General features: G+C 41.3%; 1 protein-coding gene and 1 long non-coding RNA gene across 3 annotated transcripts in view; both read right to left on the minus strand.

Annotated features, from left to right (window-relative positions):
• Positions 1-140: 140 nt before the first annotated feature.
• LOC138975977 (uncharacterized) overlaps positions 141-18,356 on the minus strand; it is a 290,855-nt gene continuing 272,639 nt past the window's right edge. The window contains exon 2 of the long non-coding RNA XR_011458833.1: positions 141-7,928. This is a non-coding gene — a long non-coding RNA (uncharacterized lncRNA). The remainder of the gene's footprint in view (positions 7,929-18,356) is intronic.
• LOC138975970 (golgin subfamily A member 3-like) overlaps positions 141-18,356 on the minus strand; it is a 123,047-nt gene continuing 104,831 nt past the window's right edge. Inside the window, exons 17-21 of one of the 2 annotated variants that reach the window (XR_011458830.1) lie at positions 14,553-14,678; positions 13,947-14,131; positions 12,743-12,856; positions 10,038-11,413; positions 141-9,098 (exon numbers count right to left, since the gene is read on the minus strand). Coding sequence is in view for 1 of the 2 variants with exons in the window: in XM_070348745.1 (XP_070204846.1) it covers positions 11,263-11,413; positions 12,743-12,856; positions 13,947-14,131; positions 14,553-14,678 (576 nt within the window). In the remaining variant the exon portion in view is untranslated. Of the gene's footprint in view, positions 11,414-12,742; positions 12,857-13,946; positions 14,132-14,552; positions 14,679-18,356 lie in introns of both variants that reach the window. The other variant, XM_070348745.1, reaches the window with a different exon arrangement.

The raw sequence follows: 18,356 nt of genomic DNA on the forward strand, positions 1-18,356 counted from the left end.
TTGGAAAATCCCTCAGTTCTCACAAAAGCTAAGGCTTGAATTATTTTCTTCGTGCGAGCACACGCATATGTGTGACCACGTTGTGACTTTGTTCGCCTGGATTGATAAATGTGCACACACACACACACACACACACACACTTTGTATTTTTAACCCAAGTTTATTCTTCCCACAAAAAACATTTTGCAGAAGAAAAATCACAGATAAAATCCCAAAGAAAGGCAGTTGACATCTGACATCAAAATCTATTTACATTCATAAATAAACAAACATCTCATGATCATTCAAGAAATAGCACAGAAGTAAAAAGGCCTGATGATTTAGTTTGCATAAATAAAGTGTGGTTTATTTCATTGCTTTGAAATTACAACTGTTCTACAAATGCAATCAAAATTGACAACGGAAATGGTCAATGACTCAACAAAGTATGCACATCCTCAACAGTTCAAGTGATCAGTTGCTTTTGGTGTTTTTGCTGTATCCGGTACTACTCGTATTTCAGAGTACTGTAATATTTTTTTTTCTAAATTACCAACACCGAAAAATACTAGCCAAAACAATTTGCCTGAACAGCAAAACAAACTAATGTTAAAAAACAACTGTCTTACTAGAAATGTTTGCACTAATCCTTTCTTTCTTTCTTTATTTGGTGTTTAACGTCGTTTTCAACCGTTCAAGGTTATATCGTGACAGGGGAAGGGGGGGGGGGGGGGGGGGGGGATGGGATAGAGCCACTTGTTAATTGTTTCTTGTTCACAAAAGCACTAATCAAAAAATTGCTCCAGGGGCTTGCAACGTAGTACAATATATGACCTTACTGGGAGAATGCAAGTTTCCAGTACAAAGGACTAAACATTTCTTACATACTGCTTGACTAAAATCTTTACAAACATTGACTATATTCTATACAAGAACCACTTAACAAGGGTAAAAGGAGAAACAGAATCCGTTAGTCGCCTCTTACGACATGCTGGGGAGCATCGGGTAAATTCTGCGGCGGGTCACTAATCCTTTATGTCCTGGGAAGTCCACAAAGAGAGAAAAAAAAGCCTTTAACATAAATAAAACAATGAACCGCACAATTCTTACACTTCAAGACTTGTACACATGCCACTATCCACGTTTTGACATTGTCAGCTCTTATACACTTGTTGGAGGGGATCACAATACAGAAACAGACAAATGTCTTGTAAATACTTATGCCCCAATGTTCTCGGACAAGGCACACAAAAACAAGAAAACAAGAAACAGAAAACAAACTTCTGTACTCCTTTGACTATACTTTTTACTGTCTCAATATTTTTCACCCACAAGTTGACCCTTTTTGTTTGATGAAAAAAGGGAGTACATGTGTACCTCGATCAGCACATGCACTCATACATGTGAACATACACAATCAACACCCCCAAAAATGGAAACTGCAGATCCTTCTTTTGATTCAAGGAAAAAAAATTGAAGTCAGAAATTCTCTTGCCAACCAACAAAAAAAAAGCCCAATTCTGAAATACAGATAGAACCGTCCTCTCTTATGGACTGCGCTGTACTGTGCTCGACCAAGACCTGGTGCTCCTCTTTCTTTTACAACAGTATAAAATAATAACAATAACAACACTTTATTGTCCATTAAAATGAATATATTCAAATGGAAAATTGCCTTCGACACGCCTAACCTGCCTGTCAACGATTATAAATACATACCAAAATCTTTCTTTCTTTATTTGGTGTTTAACGTCGTTTTCAACCACGAAGGTTATATCGCGACGGGGAAAGGGGGGAGATGGGATAGAGCCACTTGTCAATTGTTTCTTGTTCACAAAAGCACTAATCAAAAATTTGCTCCAGGGGCTTGCAACGTAGTACAATGTATTACCTTACTGGGAGAATGCAAGTTTCCAGTACAAAGGACTTAACATTTCTTACATACTGCTTGACTAAAATCTTTACAAACATTGACTATATTCTATACAAGAAACACTTAACAAGGGTAAAAGGAGAAACAGAATCCGTTAGTCGCCTCTTACGACATGCTGGGGAGCATCGGATAAATTCTTCCCCCTAACCCGCGGGGGGTACATACCAAAATAGAATTACAAGAACAAGAACATTCAGAGGCACATAAAACATGTATGATTATTGTATTATTCAGAGCGAGTGCCTCCTGTGCAAAGGCGTCTCCTTTGACAAAATAAGGGATGTTAGTGAAACGTATATGTTTACAAACACCAATTTGTGTAGTTACAGTAAGATGTACTGAACCCAAAGAATAGCAGAAGCAAACCCAGTGACAAAAAGAAAAATATATAGCTAAGGCTATACTATCTAGAATTGTGCATCTTCCACTATTTATAATACCCATTCATGGGCAAGTACATTGCATGCATATATGGATGTGTGTGAAGTAAGGTTTGGTTAAAGAACATAAACTTATACTAGTACGCGGGCAACTGATTTCAAAAGTTTGTAAGGAGCAGCCCTGAAAGTCCAAACAAGTGTAAAATAGCCAAAGGCTAGTGATTCTGAAAATATATTAACCAGAGAGCAAACTTTACTAGCCAAACCAACAATTTGCTTCAGCAACATTTGGCGAGTAGATGAACATTTCTACTCGCCAGTTACATGCTTCTGCTCGCCATGGCGAGTAAAATACTCGCCACTTTCAGGGCTGAGGAGCGATTAGCACATTTTCAAAAAGGTAATATCCAATCTGACACTGTCATTCCAGTTAAGTATTACAGAAATCTTGCTTTTGTTTGTTTGTTTATTTGTTGCTTAACGTCCAGCCGACTACGCAGAGCCATATCAGGACGAGGAAGGGGGGGATGAAGGGGGCCACTTGTCAAGCGATTCCTGTTTACAAATGCACTAACCCATTACTTGTGTCCCAGCAGGCTTTAGTAAAACTAAATTAATACCTACTGGAAGATTACCAGTTTCCAGTATGTTAAAATAGGCTTAACCTATCTACTGCTGGACTTACATCAGAACACTAACAGATTAAACTATACATGAATCGCGAGACAAGCGGAAAGAGAAGAGATTTTTGGAAAAAATACAGGTGAATGAGCAAGAAGGCAGAAAAAAGAAAAGAATTCATGAAGAAAAAGAGAGCATGACAGGAAAGAGGAACCAAAAATCTACCTAACAGCAAACTAGAAAGCTCCTGCGGTTCCAAAAACAGGAGGGGCTTTTAATTTCATAACCGCAGTGCCCCACTGCGGGAAGAAATCTTGCTTCTCTAAACCCGTAATGAACAATAATATTGACAGGCACTCTCGCTAGAAACCCAACAAATTATGCAGCCAAGAGTTACATACACAAAATAATACATTGTACAGAAGAATCCTACGAGACCAAGCCACAACTGTTTGCTCAGTGTAGTCACCCATATTATCAAGCCATGTATTGCAGCCATTAAAAGCAATACAACACCATTTAACAAAAATAAGATTCGTCACCAAGTTAGACAGCTAAACGATAAGATCAAGTAACAAAGGGATGCAAGTGCTCTTAAAAAAAAATCAAATGCGAGTTATGCGGAACTAGTCTTCTGGCATCTGAGAGAATGAGCAGCATTGAACGAAAAACAATTCTCAACAATGTTACAAATCTGAGAGATTCCAAGTCCCACCTGTAGTACATTAGATACATAAACAGTGAAATGGCTTAAATGTGTACATATACTTGTCTTTCATCCAGGGTTGAAGTCAAACTTTTCACAATGTCTAACTGCTATTGCGTTTTGAACTGTTTAATAAAAGAAAAAGCTGATAACTGAAGATATGCAACGGTTTCTTTCTTTCTTTATTTGGTGTTTAACGTCGTTTTCAACCGTTCAAGGTAATATCGCGACGGGGAAAGGGGGGGATGGGATAGAGCCACTTGTTAATTGTTTCTTGTTCACAAAAGCACTAATCAAAAAATTGCTCCAGGGGCTTGCAACGTAGTACAATATATGACCTTACTGGGAGAATGCAAGTTTCCAGTACAAAGGACTTAACATTTCTTACATACTGCTTGACTAAAATCTTTACAAACATTGACTATATTCTATACAAGAAACACTTAACAAGGGTAAAAGGAGAAACAGAATCCGTTAGTTGCCTCTTACGACATGCTGGGGAGCATCGGGTAAATTCTTCCCCCTAACCCGCGGGGGGTATCCGAGAGAATGAGCAGCATTGAACGAAAAACAATTCTCAACAATGTTACAAATCTGAGAGATTCCAAGTCCCACCTGTAGTACATTAGATACATAAACAGTGAAATGGCTTAAATGTGTACATATACTTATCTTTCATCCAGGGTTGAAGTCAAACTTTTCACAATGTCTAACTGCTATTACGTTTTGAACTGTTTAATAAAAGAAAAAGCTGATAACTGAAGATATGCAACGGTGTCCCCTTAGGTCAACGTTACATCATACAGTAACGCAAAACAAGTCTGTGTGCAAACTGTTGTACACATTGCAACACATCACATCATGTAGACGTTCATACAAGCTCCCAGACATTGCATGCAGCACATGCTGGCAAGCTGCATTCAGCCTTGATGTAGTTAAAAAGCTAGTTGCATTCAATTTCGCTCCATGGTGTAAAATGACCATCAATATCTTGCACGCACACATGAAAATGAAACTGACTTTAAGAGAACACATAATGCCACAGCTGTTCACAATTTTGTCAAGTGATAACTTTCAACAGTCATTTTATATTAGTAGTACTATAGTATTTTGCTAACAGCCACATCATACTGCATCCATTTAATGTCTCACTGCAACATTTACAACAGTTGAATTTTTTTTTTTTTTACAAAAAGTTAGGCCGTAATTTCCAGAATCATATCACAATTTACTCTGGGTTTTCTTTTGACAACAGCTGGTATGAATATTTTTAATAAAAGTAGAGAACAATTCACAGATTCTTGAGTACAGTAACAGAAAGTGATCAAAATCTGGAATAACAAAACATTGCACTTCGATCGTTGCCTTGTCTCAGTAATACTATGGGTTCTGTTATGCAGCAAATATGGGTAAGCATACATACAAGAACACATAAACTTTGTTTGTTTGTTTGCTTAACGCCCAGCCGACCACGAAGGGCCATATCAGGGCGGTGCTGCTTTGACATTTAACGTGCGCCACACACAAGACAGAAGTCGCAGCACAGGCTTCATGTCTCACCCAGTCACATTATTCTGACACCGGACCAACCAGTCCTAGCACTAACCCCATAATGCCAGACGCCAGGCGGAGCAGCCACTAGATTGCCAATTTTAAAGTCTTAGGTATGACCAGGCCGGGGTTCGAACCCACGACCTCCCGATCACGGGGCGGACGCCTTACCACTAGGCCAACCGTGCCGGTCTAACACATAAAGTGAATGGCAACATTAACTGCAACTAACCAATAGAAAGGCAACACAATCAGCTCCGGAATTCTTCAGACTCCAGAGTTGGTAGGCTGGTTGCCAGGTTTTTAATGTCCCTTCAACCAATTTGGCAATGCCGGACCGATTCAATTGTTTTCTTTCTCAGTTTACATGGTGATATCTCCGTTTGAAACTATTTACATCTAGGTATATCCCAGTAAAATGAAGGAGGTTCTAAAAAGCTCATACTTTTTCTCAGTTTGTTTGTTCGTTCATGGGCTGAAACTCCCCACGGCCTTTACGTGTATGACCGTTTTTACCCCGCCATTTAGGCAGCCATACGCCGCTTTCGGGGGAGCATGCTGGGTATTTTCGTGTTTCTATAACCCACCGAACTCTAACATGGATTGCAGGATCTTTTTCGTGCGCACTTGGTCTTGTGCTTGCGTGTACACACGGGGGTGTTCGGACACCGAGGAGAGTCTGCACACAAAGTTGACTCTGAGAAATAAATCTCTCGCCGAACGTGGGGACGAACTGACGCTGACAGCGGCCAACTGGATACAAATCCAGCGCGCTACCGACTGAGCTACATCCCTGCCCACTTTTTCACAGTAATGTTAGCATGCTCGAGGATACATCAAAGCCATAGCTATATGTATGGATGTCTTTGGGACTAGCAACTATATTTTACTGTTGATAATTGTGAACTGTAACTTTGGATTTTTATACACAAATACATTGTCTCTACCACTTTAATCGGTCTCGTCTTACAAACCCAAGAAACACACAGTTTCTGTCCTATTTTGATTTTTGAAACAACCCTGCATGCATGGTTCCAGAAAATGTTCCATTTTTAATCTAAAAGATATTGTCCTTCTCACGTACACAATCACACTCACTGCCACAGATCTGTGTAGGTATTTACATGAAATAAGCGCATCCTTTTAATTTGGTACGGAGGGAATTTGGGGCTGAATTAATTTTGCAAATTCACATGGGTGTCACAAGATTATTTCAACCCAAAAATTTCTCTCTGGACAGGAATCAGGATTGCTGTTGATTTTAGACATGCATTTGAGCTGAAGGATACTCTTATCTTGTGTTTTATAAAAATTAAACAAATTAAAGATTAAAAAAACACATTTTGGGGGGTAAACAGAACTTCTAATATTATGAGAAGGACTGGACAGTGATACCTGTGATGAAAGGACGATCTTCAGACCAGCCAAAAATGTCCCTACATTTCAGGTGGTCTGTCCTGACCGGTATATCTTGGTCAAGATATAAGACCAAGGGACAACAGAAAATGTCCAGTCCTTCCATGGGAGGTGTCCTCTGATCGGAGGATGAACCGAGATCCATACAGTGCAGACAGCAGTTCCACGAGTAAGGTTTGTTTGGGGGAAGCAACAAGAATATCGTGCAATGCCCTGTTTTACAAGTCGCAATTATCCACTGAAGGTATAAATTACAATGCCACTTGACAGTGATTGTCAGTTTCTCATCAGGCACATAGGTTCAGCACTGAACAAGGATTGGGCAGCCAGGAAGATAGAGACTGCAGACAGAGAGGGCTGAATTTAGGGACAGGGAGGTGACCAGACCACTAGAGAAGATGCTAGATGCCTCAGTACGCTTTGGGTAACATAGACGTACATGCGCGTGTGTGTGTATGTGTGTGAATTTCTGAATGCATTAGCATGCGCATCTGTGAGTTTAAGTGCATCGATTCCGTGTGTATTTGTTTCTATGAAGAACAGATTTTCCTCTCTAAGCACTGCTCAAAATGCTTCTCTCCGATTTTTAGCCTTTTTAGGAAATAAGGACCAAACTAAAGAAAAAAGAAACTCAATTTTCTTGGTGCAGTGAACCAGCCTAATGTCTAAAAATACAGTAAGTTCAAAGCAAATGACATTAACTGCCAAACAACAACACCACCACACACAGAGCCCACAATATGACACATATTTACATCCTTACAGATCCTACTCAAAGTTGTGGAGAAATAAATTCAGCTGGTCTGCCATTTTCAGCATCAGCCTGCTGCCATAGAAAAAAATCAAATAAATAATAACATATTGTTTTTAAGATGAAAAAAACCCACAATAAGAGTGACTCAAAAGTGTAAGTTACTGTAAGCAACAAAACCAAACAGCTGGTCAGGTAGAAAAAAAAAGAAAAAGAAAAGAACATACAATCCCCAAATTCAGGGATTTGTCAAACTGACACACAAAATGAAACCATTTTGCAATGGAAAGGATGATCCGTCAAAAGATTACACAACCTTGAACCGAATCATTTCTCACAAAAGATTCAACAAAATATGAAGCAACTCAGTTCAAATTTCATCTGAGATGCATAAAAGCTTTCTTTCTTTCTTTATTTGGTGTTTAACGTCGTTTTCAACCATTCAAGGTTATATCGCGACGGGGAAAGGGGGGAGATGGGATAGGGGAAAGGGGGGAGATGGGATAGAGCCACTTGTTAATTGTTTCTTGTTCACAAAAGCACTAATCAAAAAATTGCTCCAGGGGCTTGCAACGTAGTACAATATATGACCTTACTGGGAGAATGCAAGTTTCCAGTACAAAGGACTTAACATTTCTTACATACTGCTTGACTAAAATCTTTACAAACATTGACTATATTCTATACAAGAAACACTTAACAAGGGTAAAAGGAGAAACAGAATCCGTTAGTCGCCTCTTACGACATGCTGGGTAGCATCGGGTAAATTCTTTCTCGTCCCAACCAATATGGGACTCCCCCTAACCCGCGGGGTGGGAAAAAAAGCTAATAATTCGTCAAGTCTATACTTACAGCATGACAAAACACTGCCATCTAAAACAATTTGCTTGTACTTGTTTACGTGTGTTCGGAAATAACAAATTGACAAGCAATGAAATGGCACAAAATGACTGATGTCACACAGAAGAAGTTTATTGATATTTTAGTTTTTTTATAAAGAAGAAGAAAGAAATTCATCAACCGTGTACCACATATTGAAAATATGAACTTGTTCTTCCCATGGCATTTTCATTTTTAGAGGAATGAAAAACAAGTGACTTATTCCCTAAAAGTAAGAGAGAAACATAAGAGCTTGCCTTTTGAACATAACCATGAAAGTTTAAGATAAATGCTACTTGACATACAAATAACCAATGCTACCTGGAGAATTCAATCAAAGATGTGTTAGGAATAATATTTACAAGAGTCATCATTTAATTAAACTCATGGCTGACAAAGAAGTCTTGATGACATTACATATTAAGAACACCAGTAATAACAATGAGAAGTAATTCTAGTGACATATTTAATAGTCACCAGATATTTGTGTGTGTGCATATGGCAGAAACTGTCATTGAAAGACTCCATAGGCGCAAGTACATGAAGTTCGGTATGTAACACTGTACAAACACTAATAGCGTCCAGAACTACGGTCTGAGCAGGACATACACAAGACAAAACTGACCACTGGCAATGAACGGCTATTTGACTTTCTCTGGACCATGAACGGCTATTTGACTTTCTCTGGACCATGAACAGATATTTGACTTTCTCTGGACCATGAACAGCTATTTGACTTTCTCTGGACCATGGACAGCTATTTGACTTTCTCTGGACCATGAACAGATATTTGACTTTCTCTGGACCATGAACAGCTATTTGACTTTCTCTGGACCATGAACAGCTATTTGACTTTCTCTGGACCATGAACAGCTATTTGACCTTCTCTGGACCATGAACAGCTCAGACCTGTTTACCCTAACCCCGAGGCAAGAGTACTTTCCCAAAAAGTTGAGTGTATTTTTCAAAAAGTTGGTGTACTTTGCAAGAAAAACCATATGGGCTAGGAAAAATGTACGTGTTTGTGTAAGAATAGCATGTCTTGTGAACACCTTCAGAATTTAACTCCTTCCAATACAACAGGGATAAAACAATTTTATTTACCTGTCAGTTTATAGCATTATAACCAGTGTCTTCCAAACAGATTGATAATGAAAAGATGAAGTTCGTGAAATAACATCTGCGGTTGACAGTGGCAAGTTCATTTTTACAATCATCTCAGAAAACCTTGCTTCAGCACGGACTACAGCCTTTTCTTCTGGCAGGATTTGCTTTGCGGGAATGAACTTCATAATTCCTTGGCAGCTTTCAGCGGATTTCTTTGCAGCAACCTTGTCCAGGTGAGTTTTGGAACTGCAGTGTCGTTCAATGTCATATTTCCCAGCATGGGCAACGGAGAAATCTGATTTACAATACTTGCAGTGTGCATGACTTTTTCCCATAGTAGACTCCACAATTCCTGGCTCTTTCTTATATTTCTCCAAGAAAATCTGCTGCTTCTGCTGTTTAGACTTGGTACAGTCATCCGAAACTGACACATTTTACCGCTTCATTTTGCCACGATTGTCTAGACGATCGCACGTGCCAACAACTGAACAAGGTTTCCACAGCTGAAGACTCGCTGTCATGGTTATCTCCCTTCGACCGAAACCGGTATCAGTTGTACCATCCCGTAATCAGCACACCAACACAAGAAAACGTATTCTAGACTTTTTCTTATGCGTATTTTGTGCGTGTGTCGCGCATTTGCGTACCAATAATAATTTGGCGTACAAAATACGCCCAAATCGTACTGGTAAACAGGTCTGACAGCTATTTGACTTTCTCTGGACCATGGACACCTATTTGATTTTCTCAGGACCTAAGTTATGTGCAAAACCCATCCAATCTTGATGCTGTACAATGGCCAGGTGCAGGGGCTTCCTTGTAGCATCTAAACATTTGTGGCCACAATCATTATCCACAATGAAAGCCCCCTCTTAAGACCCCAGGATTTCAGACCTTGAAGTTTTAAGACCTCCAAGGTTTTAAGACTTTGCTTTCTCAGATTTTTGGTTCATAACCTTTGTAAATTTACCTCCATATCAAGCAAGATGTAACATATTTTTCAATACCTGATCTCAGACTTTTTGAGATTGTAAAGGGAAGGGAGGGGGGTCCACTAAATCACAAAGTCTAGCCGTCTTTGCCCAAATGTATTGCAGTGTTTAGCTTTAAATAAACCAAAATAACGTGTGTTAACAAAAAACGTTTTCTCAAATGCGGTAGATGACCATACCAGATTTTTCTACTGCAGAAGACAAGCTCACTAAAGATGAAGAGAGACATGACTTGCTAATAAAAAAATGGGAAAAAAAGATGACGTCGCAAAACTGTTATGCACAAAGTGTTCAGATCCTAATTGTTTTTTGCATACTTTCATACAATGTCGATGATGATGATGGTTGTGGTGGTGGTAGTAGGCAGAGGAGGGGAGGGGGGGGGGGGGGGGAGGGTTGATGGAACTACAATTGTAAGTCAAAACAGAACCTGGCTTGGTGACGTACTGCAAGCAGATTTCTTAAATCAAATATGACTCTCCCGGTAATCTTCAGCACCAGCCACATAGTTTGCAAAGGTGCCTGTGTAAGTGATAATCTTTCCTACAAAAGATCTTGGGCAATAGCTCTCAGCCTCAGCAATGGTATTGGTGTAATCGTAGCATCAAATAGGACACAAATCTAGTAATAACATCTCAAAATTCATTCCAATTTGCTCAACAACAAACAAACAATGACTAGACATTACTTCAAATTAGCATGTATGTGTCAATCACAGCATGAATAAAAGTTAACGCAAATCACTCCCCACCCGAGAATGTTTTGAAAGATTCAAATACAGTCGGATATTCCTTTAAAGACCCCCAATTTAAGACCTTGTTTTTTTTGATTAGAGTCTGCAACTCTATTGTAAAATTCTTTTCCCTTTTAAGACCTGGTTTACTCTGACTTTGTTGTGGTCTAAAAAGGGGTTCACTGCAATAAATAGTTCCTGCATGGTGTTTTATCTACAGGTCAACGATGCCAGAGTCATCTACGGTTTCCATGTCGGTGGCGCTGGTGGTTGTGGCGTTGGCGTTGGTGTGTGTGGCGTCCATGATGGTGTTTGCGATGGATCGTACCACCTCCTGTAGGTCTTTCACTTCCGACTCCACACTCCTGGAAGAGGGAAACAAGTCGCGTAAGGCGAAAATACAATATTTAGTCAAGTAGCTGTCGAACTCACAGAATGAAACTGAACGCAATGCCATTTTTTCAGCAAGACCGTATACTCGTAGCATCGTCAGTCCACCGCTCATGGCAAAGGCAGTGAAATTGACAAGAAGAGCGGGGTAGTAGTTGCGCTAAGAAGGATAGCACGCTTTTCTGTACCTCTCTTTGTTTTAACTTTCTGAGCGTGTTTTTAATCCAAACATATCATATCTATATGTTTTTGGAATCAGGAACCGACAAGGAATAAGATGAAAGTGTTTTTAAATTGATTTGGACAATTTAATTTTGATAATAATTTTTATATATTTAATTTTCAGAGCGTCTTTTTAATCCGAATATAACATATTTATATGTTTTTGGAATCAGCAAATGATGGAGAATAAGATAAACGTAAATTTGGATCGTTTTATAAATTTTTATTTTTTTTTTACAATTTTCCGATTTTTAATGACCAAAGTCATTAATTAATTTTTAAGCCACCAAGCTGAAATGCAATACCGAACCCCGGGCTTTGTCGAAGATTACTTGACCAAAATTTCAACCAATTTGGTTGAAAAATGAGGGCGTGACAGTGCCGCCTCAACTTTCACGAAAAGCCGGATATGACGTCATCAGAGACATTTATCAAAAAAATGAAAAAAACGTTCGGGGATTTCATACCCAGGAACTCTCATGTCAAATTTCATAAAGATAGGTCCAGTAGTTTAGTCTGAATCGCTCTACACACACACACACACACACGCACGCACGCACACACATACGCACATACACCACGACCCTCGTTTCGATTCCCCCTCGATGTTAAAATATTTAGTCAAAACTTGACTAAATATAAAAAAAGAGTGCTTTGAATACTAGTGTTTCTTTGTCTTGACTGTTTTAACAATCTGCAGGCACTTTCCTTTGCCTGTAAAAACAAGTTTCTCTACAAAGACAAACACATACGAACTGCAGGTGTGCCCATGCACAAACATGAATGGACGAACGCTCGCATGCACACCACTTGTTAGGGCGACTAAGATTTTACCAACAAAGACAAGAGCAAACAGTTCAGCAGGGCACACTCACACATTGACACACATGCTGATTCACCTTGCAGGCTCTCTACCTCCTACCGATTCACACACACACACACACACACACACACACACACACACACACACACACACACACACACACACACACACACACAAACACACACACACACACACACACACACACACACACATCCTCTAGCCAACAATGAATATGACAGAAACAACAATAAGCACCCACCTCCAAGACTGTGTAGACGTGTGAATGGTGGTGGTGTGAACTTCCATCTGTTTCTGAAGACCTGAGATTTCTGCGCGTAAAGAGCTCAGGCAAGTGGACAAGTTCTCAAGAGGTCTGTAAAGAAACAAAGACAGTGTTATGCTTCATGCATGCAAACTTTAATGCATACGATAACTTAGTCAACAAACGTAAATGCCTATAGTAACTTAGTCAACCTACTGAAACTAGCATTTTCACACACAAAAATTGTGTCGGTCAAATTTGTTGAAGACTCGGGCATATTATAGCATAGTGAATTAGTAATATCTGAGATACACATTTTTTCTCCCTGTCCTCTGAAATAGTTTCGCTATGCCCTGCATTTTTGTTTTAGGAGCTGTTACGTGCCACTAAGTACTTATCCAGTCTCTGGCAAAGCATGACTGGCATGTATACAACCCTCCTGTGTTCACTTTCAAGTGAATAACTATCGTTCTGATATCATTTTAAAGTGAAGCTAAAGAAACCTGGTATCGGCACTGCTTTGCATCTCCTATGATCTCAATGGTATCAAGGCACGGGTCATAGCCCTTTGCCGCGACAAGGTTTGCCGATACCGGCACTTGTCTTGTCTAGACAGTGACGTCATTCATAGATGACGCCAATCATAAATGACGTTTGTCAAGGGAACTTATGCTTTCAAGTGTTGCTGCTTCCAGTGACAGGAAGGTATAGAGATTGATCATTGTATACAATCAATTTATCATTGTATACACAAATTACACAAACGTCATCTTGTGAGGGACCAAAAAATATTGAAACTCTCGGATGATTTTTTTGTGTGGTATCAACCTCGACCTACGGTCTCGGTTGATACCACAAAAAAATCATCCTCGAGTTTCAATATTTTTCGGTCCCTCACTCGATGACGTTGTGTAATCTCTATATAATCTACCTCAGGTTAGGTATTTATGCTTGTTTAAAGTGCTTTCAAGCAGTTATACTTTTTGACGACACTCACTTACACACACATAACTCACACTGTGATACACACTCACACTTAAGCCCCTTCTATTTTTTTCCAACCATTCCTCATAAACGCACATCATGGTTTCATAAATCATCAGAGAGAGAGAGAGAGAGAGAGAGAGAGAGAGAGAGTACATTCGTCTGTTTGCACATGACTGTGCATGTGTACATGCTTACACCCAGACAGACAACTCACTTGCTGTCAAGAGGCCTCACAGCCGTATCAATCAGCAGCTGCTCCACCACATCCATGTCAAAGGGCAAGGGAGGGATGATAACTCCGTTGCCCATGTCAGCCTGAGTTCCCTTCTCTTCCCTGTTGTCAGCGTCTCCTCCACCCCCTCCCTTCTCTTTCTTTCGACTGTTAAGTTTCTTGGTCAGCTGCAGACAAATAACACAAAGCAAAGATAGTACAGTGAAGGATATGTATTGTACTTAAACCATTACTTCTTAATTCATCAATCACAACAGAAATTAGTAGAACTTTTGCCGTTGCCGCTTTTGCCCTGCTCTCCCCGATCTGTCTGTGCAAGATCATTGTTCCTTTGTTTGAATATGTGATACAATATGTCTGTAGGTAACCTAATAAGTAACCAAAAGTGCACTGAGACACCCTTAGCCTGTCAACTGATTTTCGCTTTATGATTTGGTTGGTTGATTATTTTTTATCGTCGCTTTACGACATTAACAGGGATGACATTGACTGAGGAAATAGACAATCAGGAAGCTTGATTTCCTTTAATAAAAGATCTAATTTTGTAAGATTTTGGAATAGTGATGCAACACTTTAACTTCTACTCACCTTGTGATGCTGAACGGATGCCTTGAGGACGCTGCGAAGTTCTGAGACGCGGGACTTCTGGTCGGCCTTCTCCTGTCGTGATGCGGTTAGCTCCCCTTGCAGGCTCTCTACCTCCTCCTGCTTGTCCTGGGATGGGGAGGGAGAAAAAGACAAAAAAGCAGGCGTTAATTTTATACTACTTGCAGCCGCGCGTCTTGGCGTGGTTTATAGGTCAAGCTGCTGAAAGTACAGTAGTAACAGTACTACCTTCTCATGTGAAGGAATCACATGATTTCTAGCTCATTGGTTTTCACACAGTAAACATGGTGACAGTTATGGTTGGTTATTATTGTTTATGGTCTCTTCAGCAGTTAATGCTATTCCAGACCGATGCAAGTGTGTGGCCAAAATGTTTGTTTTTGCAGGTAGTTTATAAGAAAGAACCAAAGAGAAAACATTATGTATGGACCGGTTGTTGCTTTGGGTTAATGTTTGAGTGAGAAAAGTGACTAATTGACCAAAAAGCTACAAAAGCTTACAAAAGTGTAAAGGATTAATGTTTCTGCACATGATGACCCAAAATGGACCTGCAGACTGTAACCCGAGGGAGAAGTTGCTATTTCGCTCGGTTGCAGCCTCCAAAAAGACAGAAAACTTTTCTTCGTCAGGATTCTTACAAGCTGTGGATACTTGCTGATATGAATTGTTAGTTAACTGTTGCTTAATGGGTCCAGCGGACCAGTTAGGCCAAACCTGATATGAATAATGACATACAACTTGCATACTGCCAGTGCCCTGGGGGGTATTGAGATCTTTCAAGAATTCTCTGGTGGGGAGTGATTTGGATTTACTTTCATTCATTGTGTGATTGACACATACATGAACATGCAGGCTCTACGTGAGCCAACTTTGCTAGTAGGTAAGTCTTTTCAGGTTTTAGTTACATAATTGTGTGTGTGTGTGTGTGTGTGTGTGTGTGTGTGTGTGTGTGTGTGTGTGTGTGTGTGTGTGTGTGTGTGTGTGTGTCCTACCAAAAGTATGATTTCTACAACAGGTTGACGGATGTTGAGCAGGCCGTTACCAATCTCTTTGCGCGAGTCAAGGATGGCAGGGCTTTACGTCATTTACTGACGAGGCGTACTTTGCTAGCAGGTTGAAGTCTTTATGGGTTTCTGTTACATATGTGTGTGTGTGTGTGTGTATGTGTAAATGTGTGTGTGTGAATGTGCATGTGTGTGTGTGTGTGCACATCAGGCAGTGTGAGTAAAACTTCCACGAGTATGATTTCTACAACAGGTAAGCGGATGTTAGGCAGGCCGTAATCGATCTCTTTGCGCGAGTCAAGGATGGCAAGGCTGTACGTGGTTGGTTGGTTATTGTTGTTATCGTCTCTTCAGCAGGTTGTGCTATTCGAGACCTTTTTTGTGGATCGCACCTATTTTTGATCACCTCATACCATAAGTATGATTTCTACAGGTAGGCGGATGTTGAGCAGGCCGTTACCGATCTCTTTGCGCGAGTCAAGGACGGCAGGGCTCTACGTCATTACTGACGAGGCTTACTTTGCTAGCAGGTTGAAGTCTTTATGGGTTTCTGTTACATATACTGTTCAAAAAAAGAAACGCATAGCTTGTAATATTTGGTTAATTTAGTTATATGGCTACAAGGATATCCACCAAACTGCAGAAAATGTTTATCTGGTCGTCGACCTTTCGTCCATTGCCACAAGTGAGCTCTGCACGTGACGCATGCGTTATCAGTGGCTACAATGTCAAAATTGCTCATTTGGCATGACCACTCGTCATGCTTCAGTGTAATCTCGTGAAACTCGGGGAATATTGAGCTCTCACCATGTCTTCCAAAACCCATAAAAGCGGATTGTTCGCCACAAAGAAATCAGACGACAATTCAGCGACGAAAGATGGCCCGATTGAGCAGAGAAGACCGCCAAATTGCATTGGGTCGTTTACAAGCAGACCAAAGTCAAAGTGCAATCGCCAGGCACTTCCACGTGTCCCAGAGCACCATCAGTAGACTGTGGGTCAGGTTTCAAGCCACTGGCTCCGTTGCTGACTTGCCACGAGCGGGAAGACCAAGGGCGACAACTGCTGCTCACGACCGCTTCATACGGCTCCGCCACCTCCGGAATCGTTTCCTGTCGGCCTCATCTTCTGTCCAGGCTCTCCCCGGGCCACACCGATTATCGGACCAGACCGTGCGGAACCGCCTGCATGAAGCTGGTTTGAGAGCTCGCAGACCTCACAGAGGAGCTGTCCTCACCCGCCGCCATCGCCAGAACCGAGTGCAGTGGGGCAACCAGCACCTTCGCTGGACCGTCCGGAATCACTGGAGACACGTGTGGTTCAGCGACGAGTCCTACTTCCTGCTCCAGCGACATGATGGTCGGAGGAGGGTCTACCGGAGAGTAAACGAACGTTACGCGCCCAACTGTGTGGATGAGGCACCCGTTCATGGTGGTGGAGGCGTCATGGTGTGGGGGGCGATCAATACCGCTGGAAGGAGCACCCTGGTGCACGTCCAAGGGCGCATAACTGCCCAGCGATACGTGGAGGAAATTCTGCGCCCACACGCCCTTCCTCTTCTGGCTGACCAGGATGCCATATTCCAGCAGGACAACGCTCGCCCGCACACAGCACGACTCACCACCCAGTTCCTCACCGACCACCATGTCCAGGTGCTTCCCTGGCCATCCATGTCGCCAGACATGAACCCGATAGAACACCTCTGGGATGAATTGGACAGACGTGTGCGCAGGCGAGAAGAAGCGCCGGCAAATCACCGCGATCTATTGCAGGCACTTCAGGAGGAGTGGGACACCATCCCACAGCAAGATATCCGGCATCTGATCCAGTCCATGCCCAGAAGGTGCCGGGCAGTTGTTGCTGCTCAAGGCAGTCACACCCCCTACTGACTTGACAGCCTCGGCACCCAATCGTATTGATTGACTGATTGATTTGAAGATGCAAATGAACTGTGTGGGCATTCAACTGTGTCCATACCAAATTTCAAACAAATAATCTAAATATTGGATTTTCTGTTAATTTTTTCGAAAAATAACACAAATTTGGCAAATAGCAACTATGCGTTTCTTTTTTTGAACAGTATATGTGTGTGTGTGTGTTTGGGTAAATGTGTGTGTGTGTGAATGTGCATGTGTGTGTGTGTGCACATCAGGCAGTGTGTGTAACTTCCACGAGTATGATTTCTACAACAGGTAAGCGGATGTTAGGCAGGCCGTAATCGATCTCTTTGCGCGAGTCAAGGACGGCAGGGCTCTACGTCATTTACTGACGAGGCTTACTTTGCTAGCAGGTTGAAGTCTATGGGTTTCTGTTACATATGTGTGTGTGTGTGTGTGTATGTGTAAATGTGTGTGTGTGAATGTGCATGTGTGTGTGTGTGCACATCAGGCAGTGTGAATAACTTCCACGAGTATGATTTCAACAACAGGTAAGCGGATGTTAGGCAGGCCGTAATCGATCTCTTTGCGCGAGTCAAGGATGGCAAGGCTGTACGTGGTTGGTTGGTTATTGTTGTTATCGTCTCTTCAGCAGGTTGTGCTATTCGAGACCTTTTTTGTGGATCGCACCTATTTTTGATCACCTCATACCATAAGTATGATTTCTACAGGTAGGTGGATGTTGAGCAGGCCGTTACCGATCTCTTTGCGCGAGTCAAGGACGGCAGGGCTCTACGTCATTTACTGACGAGGCTTACTTTGCTAGCAGGTTGAAGTCTTTATGGGTTTCTGTTACATATGTGTGTGTGTGTGTGTATGTGTAAATGTGTGTGTGTGTGAATGTG

This window comes from Littorina saxatilis, linkage group LG9 (assembly GCF_037325665.1).
Source record: "Littorina saxatilis isolate snail1 linkage group LG9, US_GU_Lsax_2.0, whole genome shotgun sequence".
NCBI classification, from domain to species: domain Eukaryota; kingdom Metazoa; phylum Mollusca; class Gastropoda; order Littorinimorpha; family Littorinidae; genus Littorina; species Littorina saxatilis.